Below are 21,440 nucleotides of genomic sequence, written 5' to 3' on the forward strand. Positions count from 1 at the left end.
TTCACTCATTTATTGAGTTTTTTCTCAACCATCGTAAACGTGAGAATTGAGTGGCCATCGAGTCAAGTGTTACGCACTTGATTTTTCTTACACTTTACTTAGTCCTTGTCATTTATTCGTTTTTTCCGTTCTTTTTTTTGCTTTTTCTCTTTGCTTTTCTCTGTGTCTCTTTTGTTTTCCTTTACATTTTTTGCAATTCAACTGGGCTTAAATTTCATTTTCCTATGTCTTTAGCATTAGCCTGCATATTTGTGAGAGTCTGTGTGTGTGTGTGCGTTGCCACTTCATTTTGCCTTTGTATACCCTGTAGCTGAACGAGGTAAAAGGGTATGTCTAACATTGGCTACAGTAAAGCTAAAACTCATTAAGTTATTCAATTGATAACATCTTGTCCAGGTTATGGATAGTGAATGTATTATTTACTGCAGTTAACAAAGGGGTATTCTAAGGTGCGGACACTTTTCCTTGCTGGGCATTCTTTGGAGTTCCTGGACAGCTTTACTATGTTTGCCCTTGCCTTTGGCGTGCCTTTCGCCTTCTTATCTGCTTAGTTGTTTCTTCGTTTTTTTTCTTTTTATTGAACAGCATTTTCATTGTTTGATTTTTGTCAACGCTTCTTGTGCCTTTCTTGCTGCTTTTTGTGTTTTATTTTTGTTCTCTTTTGTTTCTTCTTACTTACATAAGTGGACTTGGTTTGAAATTGTCCGTTCTGTTCCCCATTGAGTGTCTGCGGGCCGTGTGTCTGGGCAATGCCACTTTGCTATTTATTTCTTTATTTTCCGTGTTTGATTTTTATTTGGCCTTTTTTATTTCGTATTGTTCATTTCATGGTTAGTTGTTCTTTTAAATGCTTTACTTAGACTTAATCTGTTCTTCTTAGTTAATCGGTTGCTTCACTTGGCCGTTGATATCAATTAGCAAAGTGACTTAGTTCATGTTGCTTGAGAGTTACTTAGCCCTTCTTGTTGTCTATCTTTAACCAAAATGTCCTCTTGTTATTTCATCACTTGGTGAAAAGAACTAATTCAAGTCAACTAAATTACATTTGGATATTTTAAAATAAAAATTTCAAGTATTTAAGTAAGTTAATTATTTCTGTGTAATGCGACTTATGTGACTAGCTATCACTGTTTTAGTAAACGTTATTAACTAATGAGAACGTGAATTTAACCATACCCGTTCCCCTTATTCTAAGCAAAATTATAGAGTATCCCATTTGGCTTGACCTCTCCTACTCATTATTCCATTAAGACTTTCTGTTGTTCTCCCCAGGTCTTAATAACATCATTGTGGCTATTTTAGGAAGTGACCATTTGGGTGCCTAGGTATGTCATTCAAAAATTAGTTGCATACATGGAACAACACTCCTTTTTTTACGAATGTCATAATAATTATGAATGAGTAAGATTTTGACCGTATGCAAGACTGATTAATGAATTATCCAGATAAAAAATGCGCACATTGATCATGAATCTCATAATGGCTTATTCTCTTTCTAGCCATGTCCTTTTTCTCTTGACGCCATTGATACGTTAATTACGCGTGATAATTTATCACAGGAACCTTCACATAAACGCTTACACTATCCAGACACGTATCATTGGCTGCTAAAAAATTCAGCTGCAGTGGCAAAAATTGCTACTTAATTACGTTGGCTTTGGCACCCAACGCAGTTGACTCTGGTTGTGCTTCTGCGCTCCCTTGTGCCAGGGAGCTAGCTACCTACTCATCATCAATGTCATGACTGCAGGCTTCCGGGTTTCCCACATTTTTCCGCAACACCGGGAGCAGCAGTGGCAGCAACGGCAACGACACTGTGAAAGTTGCGGGGGTGTGGCAGAAGACTGGGGTAACTTTACAATTAACTACTAATTGCTCATACGCGACGTTGGTTGGCGACACTAGAACAAAGTCAGGTGCGCGCTTTTCTGTCCCTGTCTCAACAACTCTCACGTCTCTTTTATTTTGCTGCCTTGGTTTCGGTTTTTCTTTTTCTTTTGCTCTAATTATCTGCGTTGTCATTTACTCTACCTCACTCTCTTTATCTACCTATCATCTGACATTTTCTTGTTGTTGCTGTTGTTGTCGTTGGTATTTACTGAAATTAAGTTTTAAATTTTTATTAAATGCTTTGGCGCATTTTTGTTACTTTAATTAGTTTTTAATTACTTTTTCTCTCCCCAGTTGCCAACTAAATCTATATATGCGAAAGGTAGAAGGTGATAAAGAGCGAAAGGGAATGAGAGAGAAAGATAGCTGGACCTAAACCTTTAAATAAATAGTTGAGTTCCACATACATACATACATATACTGAATGGAACCCAGCTGTTTGCCCAGGGCCGTGCGGCACAAAGTCAATCAACAATTGAGCGTGATTCAGAGAGGCGCAAAACCCGAGCGGGGTTTAAATGTATGCCCAGGCAAATGGCACAAAAAGTAATCAGAAAACTTTTGCAATAAATCTATGGCAAACATAATGAAAAAAAGTAAAGAGAACAAGAAAAAAATAAAATATGTCATAGCCAAATTTCCAACATTCACAGTATTCACTATTACAATTTCAATTTTTCATATGGAAAAAAACGAATGGATAGAAAGCAAATGAAGTAAAAGCGTAGGGGGGGAGAGAGAGAGGCACAAACGATGTCAATTTGTGCTATCGAAACGTTTTGTCTGTGCATTGTAAATGTATTTAATAATTCTTTACATAAACTATAACCAAACATATATGTTAAAAATATTGCAACGAAATGTGTAATAAATTTTCATCAAATATGTTTGATTATAAAATGTAAATACTCGTTGAGTTTAGAGGGTAGCAAGTATCAATCAACCTGATGTCACACATTTACAACATCTATAGCAGCACCTAACCCCACTCCCCCCACCCCACACCTTATGCAAATTGCAAACACATGTCGAAGGCGCAAAACATTGTCAAACAAAATGAAAAATTTATGGAAAAACGACGGGGGAAATAAAACACCAAAACGTGAAGTAAAAAATATGTCGCACTCTCACACAAAGTTCACCCAAAACGAAAAAACGAATACACACACACACAACATACAGAACAGAGCACGAAACGAAGCACAAAAATGAAAATGAAAATATTTTGCAACTGAAAATTCAACTCATTTTGCACAAATGACGAGACATTTTCACGATTCCCTCTGCGTATGTGTATGGCAAATGGGAAATATTTTATATACCCAAAAATATTTATATGTATTTTTTGGCTCAAAAGGAACAGCAGCAGCAAAAGCAAAAGCAGAAGCAGAAGCATCAGCAGCTGCAGCAGATGTTTTGGTCGCTTTAGAAAATCATTCATACGCAACGTTGACTGCTCCCAACGCCATCTCAATAGGTGCCTTCAATTGCCGTTTGATGGTTCATTAAGATGCACAATAAATTGAGATCAAGCCAGGTGCCCAGGCATTGAAATAAATGATGCCAAGGAACAGCTGTGACCCGGCTAGAAACGTTGCTCGTTGCTTTCGTCTATGGAGTATGTTAAATAAATTAATGTTTACCGCAAAGTTTAAATAAATAGCACAGAAAATAAATAAATGCACAGCATTTGCAATTTAATTGCCGAAAGAGACGAGACGAACGAGCAACGAGTGAACGAGGGAGAACTTGAGAGAGCGTTAAGAAAAACCTTAACCTAAAATATAAAACATATTCAAATTATTATAATGACGACGGCAGGGTTGCTTTCTAACATGTATAAACTGAATTAAAATTTAAATGATGATATAAAAAATATAACTTTAATTGCAAAAACTGTAGCCACAACAGTTAGAGTGTAACTAGATAAAAAATGATTTTCTTTTATGAAATTTTTATTTCTGTTAAAATTACAAACTTCTCCTAAGGCGGCAAAACAAATTTTTTTATTATTAACTATTTGAGGCCTCCTTTGTGGAAACAATTTGAAGATATCTTTAGAATTTCGCACATCTCTGCAAAATGTTAGCCTACTTCTCTGCGCCTTCACTTGTAATCTAATTAATAAACTGCTCACGCTTTGCCCTGGCACACACATTTCATTTTCTTATATCTAATTTTAAACATTTTTCAAACTCAATTACATTCTGTACGTTTATTTTTCTCGCGTTTTTTTTTTTCGTTTTGTACATTTTTGGATGCCTTTAGGGTTCCAGGTGAAAAGAAGTCGTCGACGTCGCCCCCGTCGCCAGGTAATTGCTTGCAAATTACAGAGTTGAGGACCCGAAATGAAACTGGATAAAAAAGAATGTGCAGAAAGAAGCAAAACAAAAAAAAAGAACTGAGACAAAACTTTGCAGATACGCTTGAAGTTGACAGTGCGCGGCAGTAAAGTCTCACATTACTCGGGCTAATGAAATCAAACAAAGACACCGCCACCAACGAGTTTGCGAAATGAAGAGCTAAAGAGAAGAGCGAGGACGACTGGTCGCGGAGTTCTCCTAAATTAGCAGCAAACTCTGCAATTATGCGAAAACTTGGCCAAAAGCAGTTGCCAGCTGGCTTATTTTTTTTCTTGTGTTTCTTATGCTAATGACTTCAAGTGGCACACGCAAAGTCAAAGTAACAGCAACAGTAAGAAAAGTCAAAGCTGTGAAAAAGTCGAGCCACAGGTTGAAAAACACATTGACAGCTGCAAGACTGAAGTCAAAGAATACATATAAGTAAGAGTATGGGTTGCGAAAGTCAGGAAATGGTAAGACAGGCAAGTGAAATGGCTGTTTGTTTACATCCGGTGTGTGGCAAAGAAAGCAAACACATTATCCCTCAGTCTTTTGTATACAAATAGGTATATATACATATACATATACATACTCTACACATAGATATATTTTATGCAAACGAAAAGCAAAATACAACACAATCCACTCACTCCCTTCACTTCCACCTGAGCTCACCGCAAACTCAAATGGAAAACCGCAATTCCGTACGCTTTCATTCCCCTTCTCGCCAAAAGCTGCGCATTTCAAATGCTTAGTTCATATTAATAATTCATAAAAATTTATGCGAAATAGACAACATTTGTTGGTCTCTCTCCTCTTGCTCTAGACTCCTGACGTTTGCGGTCTAACCTGGCTGACTGACTCGCTGAATGACTGACTGGCCAAATGGGGCTAGTGGCTGTGGGAAGGGAGGATTGGCACAACAGCTGTTTGTATAATTTATATTTTTGCTTAGATGACAACACAAAAAAGAACGAAATGAAAAACATTGGAATAACATGCATATGCCATATTATTATAACCATTATTCAAACACAAAAAAATACAGTAACATTTTAAAGTCCCATCAAAATTCTTAAAATAAACAACTGAAGTATTTTTTATTTGAGTTGCAATTAAGAATATTCAGAAATATATTGCTGATTCAAAGTCGACCCCTCAAGTACTCACACACATTTGGTAAAGACAAAAACCTCAAACCAAAAGAAGACAAATCCTAAGCTTTATTACATCAACTCACATATATACAATTAGTCAAGCAATTTATTTTTAAGCCGCTTAAAAACAAAAAAAGAAAATTGAATTTTATTCCAAACCTCCGACAACAACCCACCCTGATACTGAAAAAAAAAAATAATATTAACTCAACTCATTGCCTGATGCGATTATGTCATTTAGACAGTGAAAAAAAAAAACAACAAAACAAAAATTAATGGAAAACAAATTACTTAAATTTAGACTTTTCACCGTTCTATGTTTGAAATGTCTGTCGTGCAGTGGATATCGGTGTCCATGTTGATTCTTATAATACTCTTTTTTACTATTTATACTATTTACTTTACAGCTGCAAGCGTTCATGATCAGAATGATTGGAATTATCGTGCCTTCTGCCTATTTGCCATATATATTCTACACAATATATTCGGTAATATGTTTTTGTGCTGGCAAACGGACAGTTCATGGAAAAGTTTGCCCCATTCTCAACAACAACCGCCGCCCTCGGATGCCCCTTTATGGCACTTTTGCAAGCCTTGCAATATGAGGATGCCGCCTCGTTCGTGGCATTGCCGAATCTGTGAATGTTGCACTCTGAAACGCGATCATCATTGCGTTTTCTTGGCCAGCTGCATTGGACATAATAATCAAAGATATTTCATTTGCTTGATGGCCCATTTCAGTTTGGCAACAGCTGTTTGTTTCGCCTATTGTATAGCTGAAGCATGGTATTCTCATTCTCTTTTGATTACCGACCCTCTGTGGTTACACCTGATTTTCTGGGGATATAATATAGATATCGATCCCTCTCAATATAGCTGGCAAATGTTAACATCGTTGATAGCAAAACTCATTTTAATTGTCTTCATGTTGCCAACTTTTGTGTTAATAAATCAAATGGCGATAGTCAAGCGGAATAGTACCAATTATAATATCAACGATCGTTCGTATGATATTGGATTTTGGCAAAATGTTGAAACGATTTTTGGCAAACGTCGTTTTTGGACACTATTATCGCCGTTTTTGAATAGCCCCCAGCCCCATGATGGTAGCCAGTGGACATCATTGAAGGATTTGTAACAAAAAGATGAATTATTTTATGCCAATGAACTAACTAACTAACTAGTAGGAATAAAGTTACTCAAGGGAAAGCCAATTGCTGCAAGAGATTGCCAAACGGAAAATCCTTAGAAAATTTGTATCAATTTTTAAAACTCTTCGACAAGTTTATTAATGAAAAGTGAGGACTCATTAATCACCTTAAGGTATATCCAAGAAACCTTGTTGATTCATTTGATGGAAAAGCAAGATCCTTTATTCAAGTCAGAATCGCATTTATAAATAAATATGATAAATACAGCCTACACTGTCAATTTACGCCCTATTCAAGTGTTTAAGTTTGTTTGTCGACATTGAATTTGTTTCTTTTTCTGTCATTAGAGTTAAATAAATTTACACAATTTCTGTGTAGAAATATAATTCTGTGTAATAGAAAATATTAAAATGTTTTGTTTTTCACAATAAATTGCAAGTAACTCCTTTAAGTAAAAGACAATATGTGTCTATTCCGCATACTCGATAATCGTTATCGTCTCATGAAGAATCATGGCGATGGGATTGTCCATATTTTTCATGTGATCTCATTCTCGTTGCTGATGGGCATAACCCTTTTCTTTTTCATCTACGAAGTGTGGTTCATTTTACCAATATTGTGTGATACAAGAAGTTGGTCATACACATTCAATTGTATGTTGTGCATCTATACGTTGCATAATATAATTGGTAACTTTCTGATGTGCTGGCTAACGGATAACTCAATGAAGAGTTTGCCCAACTATCGGCAGCATCCGCCGCCAACGGAAGCCCGTTTTTGGCATTTATGCACCCAATGCCAAATGATGGTGCCACCTCGTTCCTGGCATTGCCAGTCCTGCAGACGGTGTACACTGAAACGGGATCATCATTGCACATTTACAGCCAATTGCATTGGACATAATAATCATCGGTATTTCATATGCATGCTGTTCCATTTGAGTGTGGGCTGTGGTATTTGTTTGGTTTTCAATACGATTGAGTCGTACTATGCGAAATCATTGTTCTTTGCCGACTCACTCATATTATTTAGCATCTGGGGCCTAATTAGGCAAGAAATTGTGGATGAACATTTCTGGCATATAGTTAGTTCCTGCATTATCAAATTGAATTTCTTTTTAACTGTATTGGCCATTGCACAATTGGTATATCAACTGATTATGCTTTCACGGAATAGCACATGCCATCGTTTCAAGGATTGCATCTATGACCAGGGATTTAAGAAGAATGTGGAATTAATTATGGGCAGACGCAAGTTTTGGGTATTGTTATCGCCCTTCATGGATAGCCCCCTGCCCCATGATGGAACTCAATGGCAGCTGGCCAAACATTACCTTTAATATCATGCACATGAACCATTTATTCATTGTTCTAGTCACAAAGACTCATACAGTATGTGTACATCTAAATACAAATGTTCCCATCATTGGCCAGAAATAGAGTTTTACGCTTCATTTAATCGGCAATTCGTGTTCGCATTGAATGTGCTAATTACCATTACGGGGATGAAAAGTAGTTGCTGCTGCTTTGCAGATTTGCGGCATGGGAAAGGGTCGAAACGTGTGCCACGTGTTAACGTTTTATCTTTTGCGCTATCGGGAATTGCAAATTTACTATCAAAAGGCATCTGATTTTACATAAATTTTCGTTTCGCATCTTTGGCCTTGGCTAGATCAATTTGGCCAAGATGTGCTATGCTTTTAGACACCTTTTGTTGAACGGAAACACTTGTCAAATGTCAAAGTGAAAAAATTTCTAAGTTTGAAAAATGGAATCATCTCAGTATAGAAGTGGATGAGAAGAAGAATTAATGACGGCGCATGTCACTGACAAGCCTCGAAACATGAAATCAAAATCCAAAAAGTGGGCGAAATCCGGAGGCATCAACAACATAGATGATGATGATGATGATGATTCTGGACCTGGTACTCGTCCTAAGCCGAGGTGGAGATGAAAAATGTTCGAGGTGCGAAATCTGTACAAAAGTCTAAACAACATAATTGCCAAATAAAAAAGTCGCCGCCGGACTTGAAGCGATGACCATTAATCAAAAACTGTAAAACCCAATCCACTGGGCAGGAAGTCCATGGAGAAATGGCCATGTCAACACTTTTTGGCCAATCGGAAGGCCCTATAGATGGGACATCGAGTATCAAAACGGTGTCCTTCAAAAAATAAAAGACAACAAAAAAAAAAACACGTTGAAAACGTTGCAGAACGTTGATTTTAGATTCTGTGATTGCAGCGCGCAGTCAATTGAGCAACTTCCGTCGGTTGGTTGGTTGCTTGGCTCGACGACACGTTTCAGCATTTCTCTTCAATTTTAAAGTTGGCTTAAAACAAACTGAACAAAGAAGAATAAACCACAAACGAAAAAAAAGGGTGAATAGATCCAAAAAAAACCCCCCAGTCAAATAATCATACGCCGCATTGTCCTTTACGTAGACCAGGGGCAGGTAAGCACCACAATAAGGAGCAAAGGGCAAAAGAGCATCTGCTTTGTATACATAAAATGTGTATACATTTGAATGTCCAACTGCAAAGAGAAAAAGCGTTTGCACATCAGACATTGGGCTGTCTAAGCGACAAAGGGGCAGAGGTAATGAGTCAGAGGAATCGTAAACTGCGGGCTGCTAGACGAGGACTCAGATAGCTAGCATTTGCCATGAGGCTGGTTCTAACTGGTTGGTCTGTTGGTTGGTTGGTTGGCCGCTAAGCATTTGCTAACAAAAGGGACAGGGCAAACAGAGGCCAAGACTCGAATGCTGGCCGGGATCATGAGGGTCATTGTAATCATAATAGGGCAAAAATGCACAGCACAAAATAATGCATAACAACTCCTTGCGAAAATGGCGCCAAATTAGTCAAATTGTACAAGGAACCATACAGGGTGTCTCTATTTTAACTTGATTACAATAACAATTGTCAACCATTTCATATATGAAGTCAATTGAGCAGACGTTGGACTCGTTCTCCATCTCCTTCTTGGTGTTCATCTTCATTTTTGGCAAGCAAACAAAAGCAATCGGCTAAAGCGTTCCTGTATCCACCTCCTGCTCTGCTGCTGCGGCTGCTTTGGTTCTGCCTACGTTGACTGCGCTGCCGCTAATGTGGCATCTCTGCCAGGAATGCTGCTGCTGCGGCGGTTGTTGGTGATGGACAAATGGCACGGCAAAGTGAGCAACTAAGCAGCCAACAAAACAGATTCTCGCGACACTTTTTATGATTTTTCCTCTGCTGGTTTTCCTTTTTCTTTTCATCCTCTAGAAATTTTGTGTTTGTTTTGCAATTATTTCCCCTGCCGCAGAGTGTGGACTGTAACAGCTGCTGCTGGTTGCTGGTTGCTGGTCGCTGTTAACTCACCCTTATGTTCCTAGCTCTGTTTCCATCTCTTTCATACTTACTATTGCCTTTTCACTTGCTGCTTTCAGTCAATTGTCACTTTTGATTTGATACGAATTTCTTTTGCATTTGCGCTTCTCTTTGAAATTCAACACTTTTTTTTCTGTGTTTTTGTAAATTTATGAATTTTATTTTACTTTCTTTTTACGGGTGAAAGAAATTTGCATATATCTTGCAATTTTCTTACTTTCACTTTTACTTTCCTTTTTTTGTGGGGGTTGGAGGTAATTCCATTTGCTTTCCTTGTCGACTTTACTTGGAAAATAAATATTCCATTTTTTTTTTTTGTGTTTGCATTTGCATTTGTTTGTCTCTGTGTGTGTGAATGACCTATTCTTGTCCCTCTTGCCAACCTCTTTTATTTGCTTGGCACTTCACACGCTTCTGCCACATGCCCACTTTACATCTCCCACCCTTTTTTCCAGCCACATTCATTCTTATCCCTACTCAGAGTTTGCCTGTCTTTGCGGTCATTTCACTGATGTTTCTATCTACTTTTCCCTCCCCAACACTTAAACATCCCCCCAACAAATTCACTTCCTTGCCCATTGTGTGCGTGTGTATGTGTGTATGTGTCCTGCGGCCTTTTCATACTGGCAAACCGGTAAATGTTGAAATCGTGCGAAAAATTAAATAAATGACCAGCTCCGTCTGGCATTTACTTGTAGTCTCGTTTTTCTCGTTATGTATGTATGTATATGTGTGTGTTTGTGTGTGATCGGGTTTTATTTACGACTTTAATGCGCTATAATTTTGCATTGATTTCCATTTCACCTTTACTACTGATAACAAAGCGAATGGCTAATGGCCACAGGTGAAAGAAAAATCGTAGTTGGTTATCTCATATTCGATCCTTTACCGGTCTCCTGCTTGTAATTGGGATAATACGATTTACAACTTATTAAGCTGATGGATTATCAGAATTCGGATGAATTCAATAGCCTTATTTAAATTTCGACTTTTTACTTAAAATTTTGAGTACAGTTTATCTGGTATAAAGATTAAGCTCTCTCTCTTTGAATACATTAAAGGAAACCCTGTTATTCCTTGGCAAATTGTTCTTCATCATTGAAATATAGTTTATTCAAGAGTAACGATTCCATGGAAATTTTTTTAACAATTGGGTAACCTTTCAGATCCCCTTCACTTGCTTTTTTACGAAATTGCCTTTCACAACGTCAATTCCATCAGCAATTTCCGTAGCAATTAAAAAATTGTTGCACTCTGACCTTTTTTTTGGTGTTTTTCATTTTGTTGCTATTGGCTTGCGAGTCACGCAGTGGGCGGCGACACCCCTAACCCAATGCCCCTACGCGTCGCTCCCATGAACTCCGTTTCGGCCATCATAAATAAATACTGTTAATTTTTCAATTGTGCTCCCAGAGCGTTTAACAGCCGCGCGCCACCCAACATGTCCTGGGCGGGCACGTGCAATGTAATGCACATAATGGCTGGAAGCAGCCAGCCAGGATGAAAGGCCGTGAAAGTCATTCGATATGCCAAATTGATTGCGTAGCTGGCAACGATTTACCATATGCCATATGCTGTGAAAGAAAAAAAAAATGTAAAAATCCAGAAAAGAACAAAAAAAAAGAAGGAGCTGAACTGAGAAATGGAAAAAAAGAAGAGAAGAGAAATATGTTGGCCGGAAGTTTTGGGCTACGTGGTTGAAGATTGACAGTGGAAACAGGCAAGCCAGGGGCCAATAAAGTTGACAGCATTCCAGCACGCGAACGTGACAGTTACTTGAAGGATAAAGAAGAGTAAAAGTCCTGCACCAGGAAGCACGTGTTGTCATCGTCATCGTCATCATCATCGTCGTCGTCATCATCATCATCATCATCTTAGTCGTCGTCGTCGTCGTCGTTGTGGTCGTGGTTTAGTCGACGAACTTGGAACCGGCGTCACAACCGGAAATCAAACTGTTGGCTGTTTGTTAGAAAATCATCCAACCAAGCTAGCATATATCGTTAGATCAGACTGCGACTTTTCCCATACTCGAACACACTCGAACAAAACATCATGACCAACAGATGTTACCGTTAGCGAGTTCAAGTTGAAGTTGAGCCTTCATCCTCCGGAACGGAACTTGATGAGCAAAAGCCATTTTAATTTCAGGGTTCAACTCGACATCTATAAATCTGTCAGGCATGACAAGCCAGGCATCTTCCTTCTCCATCCTTCTGATGCCATCTTGTCTTTTCGGCAATTGGAATTTCTAATCGAAGCAAATTGAATCACATGTCCTTTGACGCGATAAGCGCGTCAGTCGCCTTAACAATGTCAAAAAGGGAAGCGGCAGCCACAGCAGGATACAAAGCAAAAGGCGGAGCTGGCCCAGCGGGTTAGGCAGCATAAATCAGCTATTTGGCCAGGGGCTTAAGTTGTAACCAAGCAGCAAACCACCCACCCACAGCCCCCCCAGTCGATAAAAGTCAATGAGGGAGATAAACAATTTCGCAAGCCCATTCCTAAAGATGAAAGCTTAAATGTTTCATTATTTGATGATGGCCTAGGATTTTAGGAGTCATTTTTTGGTCAAGTTTAAATTTTATTTGTTAGAGGCATCTTTCATTTTATTGGCCAATTTAAATTTGTTGGCCAAAATAAATCAAAAAGGCTTTTATAAAATTCCTCCTCTCTTTATCTGTGTGTGCGTTTATAATCAATAAATGAAAATTAGTTAAGCCCTCTGATTTGCATTTGAAATAAATATAAGTATAATATAACAACGCCCAAATCCAAATGGCCAAATAAATTTTCCGGTTCATTTCAAATTAAATAATTTTAATTCAAATAACAAAACAATTTTTGGTTAGATTATTTTATTTCTTTTTTTGGTTTTTTAATTTGTGGCAATTTTCATTGAAAATTAATGGAAATTCGCGTAGTCGGCGAGTAAATCCCCTAAGTATCTGGCCTGACCTTTAGCGGAGGTCATGTCTTAAGCAGATGTCTTCTATCTTCTCCACTTTTGCCCTTTCCATCATTGACATCGAGCAATTTGTATCCAGCCAGCTAGGAGAGGGAAATTAATTTACGAGGTGAAACTTATTTGTAAAACCCTTTTGCTCTCTCGAACAAACAAATGGAGGAGAGAAAAGAGTGACAGAATTTCCTGGGGGTTGGGGGGGAATAGGGGGTGCGGTCCATTGAAGCGTTTAAATTGCTGTCAACAAAAGGCAAACAAATAAATAAAAGCCAGCTACCATCTACAAGGCAAACAAAGTGACAAAGTGGGCGGACTGTACAACAAATATGTCTACAAATGACGACAAACAGAAGATTGGTGGATGGGTGGGTAGGTGTCTAGGGGGCATCCCCCTTCTCCAAGAAGGGGCAGAACCCTCAAATGACCCATGGCAAAACCAAGATGAAACGTGCGCCAAGTGGAATGATTAACACGTTCATCTCGCCTGGTTGGGCTGCTGGTTTGAAGCTGGTTAAGATAACTCGCCAAATACTTAAGCCATTCACATTTCCAAAACCACAAGATATGCAGAAATACCGAGAGTGGGGAAACTTTAATTATAGAGTTAGGTCAGTTTCAAGGAAACCAAAAGAAAAAGGGCAAAAATCTTTGAGTGCCATTAAGCACGCTCACTACAACACCGTGCCACCGACTACTAAACTGCGGACTTACAGGCTGACGTGGCAGGCACACAAATGGCACATAAGTAGACGAAAAACAAAGATTCAAAATCAGGTTATTCAGAAAGGCAAACACGCGCCGCTGCCACACACGCAATCTAATCGAATAGCAAAGGTAAGCAAAACAAAAATCTTAGAGAACAACATTTTCTCACCTTAGAAAGAAATGCAAACACTCTAACTAGCCTCATTTTGCTGGAAGTTGAGTATTTTTCCAGAGAATATCTCATAGTCCTTTTATAGTCCTCATGGTTCATTTTGATAGCTTATTTTTAACTTTAAACCTTTGCATGAAAGAATTAATTATTTATTTTAAGAAACATTGAGTCATTTTATGGACTATTAAAATTAGAACTATCCAGATAAATCCTTTGAGTTCATACATATATCCCATATCAAGATCAAAAGTAACCAAGTTTCAATTATCGTATGTTTCACAAAACTCTTTTAACCTATTTTAGGCCACAATTGAATTGTCTGATGACCTTTTCAAAGTCTTGCATTGACATGTAACATGCTTTTGGCCAAAATGAATGTATCCTTGTTTTGGTAAAGATATAAAAATAATAGTGAAACAAAAATGGAAATCAGCATGAAAATGGCAAACATGTGGCAAGGCAATAAAGCAGAAATGGCCAATAAAAAGGACGGCAGGGAAGGAAGAAGATTGGCCCGATGGTTGGGTACCTATAGGGAGGACTGCTCAATTGAGTTGACCATGAATATGACTATTTATAGTAGGGCTGGATGAGAGCATGCAAATGGCAAAAATAGTATTCCAAAAATTGTGACCAATTCGTGTTTATCTCCCGACTCCCACTTTGTTTTTCTCTTTTTCACTCTTTTGAGCTGGTCATCTATAATGTATGCAAAAGCCGCAGGCGGCCACAGATGCAGATACAGTTAGAGATACGGATACAGATACAGATACAAATGCCAGAGCAAAGATAGCTGCCGATAGATGATATGGCAGCTAATCTGTCAGCACTCTGTTACCTCATCAACGACCCTCATTCGGTGTGTCCGTCCCCTCTTCACCTATATTGACCACGGTAGTGTCAATTGAGTGCCGGCAGGACATAATCGCTTGTTGATCCTTTATAAATACCAACCGTCAGGCCGGGGCAAGCTGCCTGGGTGACATAAGCAAATCAATAATTTATGAGTCCACTTCGCTTTAAGCGGATTTACATCGCCTGCACTTTGACTCCTGCCAATTTTTGTTTTCCGTGGAGTTTTGGGAAGCAAGGCGGGAAAGATGACTGCTGCGGGTTGTTAGGAAAAGTTTACCCAAACTGTAACTGAAACTGAAACTGAAACTGATATCAATTAAGTGGGAAAGTGATAAGTTCTGAGCCGCCTGGGACTGTCAGTTGTTTGTCTATTTTTGCCTAACCTTTTGACTGTCAGACTGTTAAGTGACTGCTGCCATCGAGTGGCTGAAGATGAGAGGATGGGATGAGGCAAGGATTAGAGCGACGACGCGCACACTCTGTGAAAATGTGGAAACCGTTCTACCCAGTGGATGATAATGTGCCTGTGCCTAATGCGAAATCAGTCAACCATGGAATGTGGCAAAAAGAAAGCAGAGTGGCAGGGGAAGGGACATAAGTTAACAGCAACCACCAGCCCGATGCAGTACCAGTCGACAGCCCAAGCTGTTACAGTCCACACACACACACACACACACACACACTATAAGGCAGGGGAAATAATTGCAAAACAAACACAAAGCACACAAAAACCCAACAAAAAGTAAAGGAAAAATCATAAAAACTGTCTGCTTAGTTGCTCACTTTGCGATGCCATTTGTCCATCAGGAACAGCCACAGCCGCAGCGACAGCATCACTGGCAGAGACGCCACATCAGCAGCAGCGCAGTCAACGTCAGCAGAATCAAAACAGAAGTAGCAGAGCAAGAGGTGGATACAGGAACAGGAACGCTTTAGCCGATTGCTTTTGTTTGCTTGCCAAAAATGAAGATGAACACCAAGAAGGAGATGGAGAACGAGTCCAATGTCTGCTCAATTGACTTCATATATGAAATGGTTGACAATTGTTATTGTAATCAAGTTAAAGTAGAGACACCCTGTATGGGTCTTTGTACAATTTGACTAATTTGGCGCCCATTCGCAAGGACTTTTTATGCAATATTCTTTTGTTGTTTTGTTGTAAATGATTTTTTTTTTGTACTCCATTCCATTATGATTACAATGACCCCCATGATCTCAACGAGCATTTGCGGTAATTTCAGTGTAGTCCTGGACTCTCGTTTTGTTGGCAAATGCTTAGTGGTAAAATTCAAAAAGAGGCCATCTAACCAACCATCCAACCAACTAGTTAGAGGCAGTGGCAAAAGCAGCAGAATCAGCTTCATGCCTCACTGCATGGCAAATGCTAGCTATCTGAGGACGCATGCTGCCCTCCATCAAGTCCAAAGGCCCGCAGTTTAGACTTCTCCCTACCATTTACATTTCTCTCTTAATTTTCATAGACTGATTTCATGGGCGTAGATCCATTTTCTTAGGTTTTCAAGCTTAAGTTAGGTCATCTGAGCTTACCATCATTACTCTGCTTTAAGCCGATAAATAAAGATCTGAATAAGCATACAAATCAAATTAACTTTTCTATTTTTTCTACATTTCTATGCTACACCCCTGGAATGATTTGCAAACAGGTTTTTCTCTTTGCACACGGACATAGATGACAGGTACAGTCAAAATACACAGACAAGGCCTCTGCCTAGCTCACCTGCCTCTAGTCGAATGTCAGGACAATGCGGCATATGATTATTTGACTGTCTAATGTGTGGAGTATGGAGGAGTGAAACTCCTCACTTTCCGGGAAAATTCACCAACTGGTTTGTGGTTAGTTCTTTGTTCAGTTTTGTTTCAATTTACCTTAAAGTTAAGAGAATAGTTCGTAGCAGTTCGATGTGATGAGCATTTCATTGAATTGCTTCGACTACAAATTTATCCCTTCGTTAAATTTAGTAACCAATTGCCCCGAAAAGTGTTGACAACGCATTTATACAAAATGAAAACGAAAAACAACAATAACCATGTCCCGGGGCAATAGCGGCAGCTGTTTGTATGGCAATAATTCATCGCATAGCCGCTAGCTCTGACCTCTGATTTATGATAAATGGCTAAACATTTTATGTCTCTTAAGGACCCAAATAAACTGTGTGTCTCTTCTAAGTTTTTTTATTTATGAAGTGATAATATTGTCGCGATATTAATGTTAAAATTGTAAATAACAAGAAAATTTTACCAACTAAACGGAAGAGAAAACTTCTTTAAATACACTTTATGCTTTTGCTTGCTTTTATCGACTTGGTATCACAATGAGAAAATCTCAGTAGAAAAAAACCTCTACGAAAAATTCATCATACGCCGCATTGGCCACAGTTGGTGGGCTAGCTAGACAACGGGAGTATTTTCAGAGTGTGTGAGTGTGAGTGTGAGTGAGCTGCATGTAACCCATGTCTGTATATTGTCGGCATGGCATGCAAGGTATGTGGGGCATTTGAAGTACAGCATACACCGCATGCCACAGCAGATAGCAGATAGTTGGGTTGGGGAGGGGGAACTACAGCCATGGAACTGTGGCATGGTATTAGAAGGTAAGACTACGGTAATCGTTTGTCAAAGCAATAGTGGATAAGTAGTTTGTTAAAGGTAAACTAATTGGAATCTGAATACGACTAATTTGGCATAAATTCACACAGATAACGTAACTATTATAACATTATCTTTAGGATTAAAATGCCAGTTAACTTTGAAAGCTTAAAATTTGTTGAGTAAAATTTCAAACTAAATTTTCAGTTTTTGTAGCTATTTGAATGCTGCTGCATTATAATATATAGGATATTTGTCGCTTTTTTTTTATACCTAAAGTCGTCAACGACAAAAATGTTGAAGGGTGTATTAAAGTCGTTATAATGTTTCAAGCAGGCAGAAAATTCAAACTTTATGTTGCATTTAAAGGGTGTTGCTCTCAACTAAGCTAATGTTTTTAGTCTATAAGACACAGTAGGTTCACATTTTTGCAAACTTTTTCTTTGTGTCTAATAAGTTAAACAGCAATGTGTTAGAAAAGTATAGCATACTTCCTGGGTTCATTTTTTATTTGCAAATTAGTAAATGACGGAGAATGCTTATCAAATAAACACAAGAATGAAGCACAACGACTCATAATAGGGAATAGGGTATTTAAAATTCGACGTTTGCGACTTGCAGATGGTATATTTTGCTACAGAATTACTTATACAAATACATTTCTTCTATTTGGCGATTTATAGTCTGAAATATTTTGTGCTGCTTATTGAAATGCAAGCAGAGCAGTAGGGAAATCCCCCTTTTGGATACCCCACAAAGAGCGATAGCAGCAGGCACATCAAGTACAACAAATAACAGAAGCGACCTAACAAGAAGCCTTTGGGCCATGGCAAATACCACAAAAAAGGCGGCCAACACTTGGCTAGCTAGAATACGTCTATTCATCCTTTAGTTCATATAGTCACTCTTGCTGCTGATTCTCTTTGTTGTTGTTGTTGCTGTTGTTGTTATTGTCGGAGTTACTTCTCATGCTTGGTGGTTGCCCTGCAGCAAGCGCAACGCCTTTTGCCACAAGTTTTGCTGCCACACTATAAATATAACATTAATTTTTATGTTTTCATATTTAGCTACGCTTCAGTAAACACACAAAACACAAACAAACACACACACATACACACAGAGATATAGCCATTGAATGACGTTTATGAGCTATATGGCTATAAGCTGACGTTGCCGTCGACGCCGACTGCGACGAAACAGAGAAGCAGGCAGGCAGTGCAGCATCTCTGCCGCTGTTATCGCTTTAGTGTAATAACAGCACTCTGTTAATGGCATCCACAATGAAAAGACAAAACTGTTAATGCGTTGTGGGGACGTCGACTGCGGCAGACTCGCGGCAGCAACGTCAGCGCAGCAGCAACTTCTATTGTCATTTGCCACATGTGTCTTGGACGATGGCGCTTCATTCATTCATTCATTCATTCCCTGTTTACATTCCGTTTGTGACCAGAGACTTGGTCGCTTTTTTCTTTAGCTCGTTTTACGGTTGAGCGCGACTTTTTAAAAAATCTTTGGCCATTTTAATTGAAAATTTGTGTTAATATTAATGCTTGTTATCGTTGTTGTTGTTGGCGGTAATGATTTTGATTTTCAAAATGGGTAATACGAAATGAAATTGTGCAAAGTGATCGATAATCTTCTAACAATACGGAGTATGTTAAACTAAAATGGTGTAAATAGAATCCAAATGGATTTTAAAAGTGATCGCTAGATAACAGAATGTCATTGTCTTTAATTAACATAAACTAAGTGAATAATGAAAAATCTAATGTTTTATTTCAATGATCGCTTTCAATATGTGCCAAACAAAAACCCAACAAAAAAACGTTGAAATATGTGTAAAGAGTTTCCGGGAAAACCATTTACCCAAATGTTGACTCAACCATTCGCTGTGCAATGGGTATCACGTTTGACATTGTTTATTTTAATTACCATGGCCGGAATAGACAATTAGAGGGAATAACTTCAAGAAAAGTTAATCATTAAAACATAAAACATTGGTTTATTAATCTTCTTTATTTTTAAGAATATTCAGAATATCTTTTCTAAGGGGGCAATGAAAACAGTTACCTTATGATCGATTATTTTGTGGTTTTGAGGTCTAATTTTGTTTGCAATAGTTCAACCTCTTTTCGGTTCAACCTCTTTGTGATAACTGCGGTCCTGTTAATTTTCCAAAAATAACGATTGCAATCAAAGCCACTTTAGAGACATTAAGCCCTCTAATCTAGTATCTCTAAACGGTTATCAATCTAAACCCTTCACGGCTGTCAAAACCAAAACCAAAACACCTCCACCTCCACCTTCCCGATTTCCATCCCATTCTTCCATGCACTGCCATCTCCTGCAATCAAGAATCAACCACTTAACTTTAACACACGCCCAGACGATAATTTGCAGTAGAGTGCACTGAATGGTGACTGTCAATTGAAGTGGGGCACCAAAATACGCGATTTTTAGCGTGCCTGCAATTAGAAACGCCTGCAAATCGCAAACTAGTTTATAGAAAGGGCACAATGCGACTCAGAATGAAGGGAAAGAAGTGTGCGAACAGAGAAGCAGTGCGTTTGAAATATGATTTACACACATAAATCATAAATTATGGCCTCTCAAGTGGCCGACAAATGCAGATGACGATGATGTTGGCCATGGTGAGATGGTGATTATGATGATGATATCTTTTGTCTATTTTGTCGGTTTTATTCGCAAACCAACATTTTGTCTATTAAACCCCCTCACACCTATGAATATATATAGGTATGTATTTTCTTTCTTTTATTCCAAAACAACTCTTATCTGACCATTATTGGACGTCATTTCAATTTTTCAATCAGTTTTTGGGCTGCGATCAAAAGCAATCGAACGACGCTACATTCAATGCTAATGAGCAACCAAACGTTCAGTTCGCGTCGGTCGCTGCTGGACATCGCACCTATATAGCAAATAGTACGGGTCCTTGGCCATTTGCAAAAACCAGACGGGAATTCACCTACCTAACTATATATAGATAAATACCTATACGCACCTTAGAGTAATTTAATTATCGCATAAATATTTCGTACATCCGGTTTTTTCGATATTTAATTAACAAACATTTTGCGCCCACTGATAAAAGTTTTTCGCTAGTAACAAACTTAAAGAAAGTCGCGTGTTCCGGATACCTAAGGAAATAAAGTTATTAATAATTTGATTGTTGCAATGCGTTCAAGTGATTTTCGTGTGATGAAATCGATTTTAATTATATTTATTTATGCATTTATAAGCTGTCAAGGTTGGTACTACTCCCCCAGGATTCTTAAGATCTACCAAAATGGATCTTTACCACATCAGCAACATCTGTCATTCACTTTTTTCATTAACTGTTTTTTCTTAAAATTCATTGCCAAGTTCTTCTTATCATTTTCCATTAATTCCATTATAAGTGAAAAAACCTCTTGAAATTTCTTTAATCTTTAGTAAATTTATGAAAATTAATTTGTTAATCGTGTGAATATTGTTCTTTAGAGTCATTAATACATATTTTTCTAAAGAATAATTGGAATTCATGTTATTTTCATTAAATCCATTTCATTCTTCGTCTATTTGCCTTATCGCGCACCTTTTTACATTGAATTCATTCACAAACATCTTGACTTTAGTCATTACTAAAGTGATTTATACCATCTTGTCTTATCATAATGAACAATATGGGTAAATAAGACAATCGAAAGGAAATTGCATCAGTTATGTTGAAAATTAATTGATGCATTAATTAAACATTACAAATCCACACAGCCAATTTAACTTATATCCATTAGTCGAAGAGACTTTTCTTAAGTGTTGCGGCTTTAAATGTTTTGATATGGAAATTAGAACTTGATTGAGTTGATTCAGATTAAATGTTTATTGATATTCAATTCATTCTCGATTCGTTCTCGAATTGTAAATAAGCAAACGATATGCTTAGATATGTCTAAGCCGTCGAAGATCTTTTGAAACGTACAACATCTCTTAAATTTCATCTATATACTGATCTTTCCTACGATCCACATATAATCTCAACTCTTTGCCAACTAAGACCTTAAGAAAATCATTTTTCTTACACGTTTTTCTTCATTGATCAACAGGTTTCTGTTAAGAGCAACATAAATCTCTAGCTACAAGAGCATCATTAACAAAGAGAGTTCGCTCTTTCAGCAAGACAAACCTCTCGATCTCGATCGCGCTCTTAATGCTGCTCTCTTTTGCT

General features: G+C 38.1%; 2 protein-coding genes across 2 annotated transcripts; both read left to right on the forward strand.

The window, feature by feature from the left end:
- Positions 1 to 5,622: 5,622 nt before the first annotated feature.
- Positions 5,623 to 6,824, forward strand: LOC111519392 (probable palmitoyltransferase ZDHHC24). Its single transcript, XM_023179884.2, has one exon. The coding sequence runs from the start codon at positions 5,706 to 5,708 to the stop codon at positions 6,525 to 6,527; it is 822 nt and encodes a 273-aa protein (XP_023035652.2). The 5' UTR covers positions 5,623 to 5,705; the 3' UTR covers positions 6,528 to 6,824.
- Positions 6,825 to 6,879: 55 nt separating this feature from the next.
- LOC6650218 (probable palmitoyltransferase ZDHHC24) lies at positions 6,880 to 8,005 on the forward strand. Its single transcript, XM_002073933.4, has one exon. The coding sequence runs from the start codon at positions 7,004 to 7,006 to the stop codon at positions 7,877 to 7,879; it is 876 nt and encodes a 291-aa protein (XP_002073969.4). The 5' UTR covers positions 6,880 to 7,003; the 3' UTR covers positions 7,880 to 8,005.
- The last annotated feature ends 13,435 nt before the right edge of the window (positions 8,006 to 21,440 follow it).

Source organism: Drosophila willistoni, chromosome 3R, assembly GCF_018902025.1.
Source record: "Drosophila willistoni isolate 14030-0811.24 chromosome 3R, UCI_dwil_1.1, whole genome shotgun sequence".
NCBI lineage: Eukaryota > Metazoa > Arthropoda > Insecta > Diptera > Drosophilidae > Drosophila > Drosophila willistoni.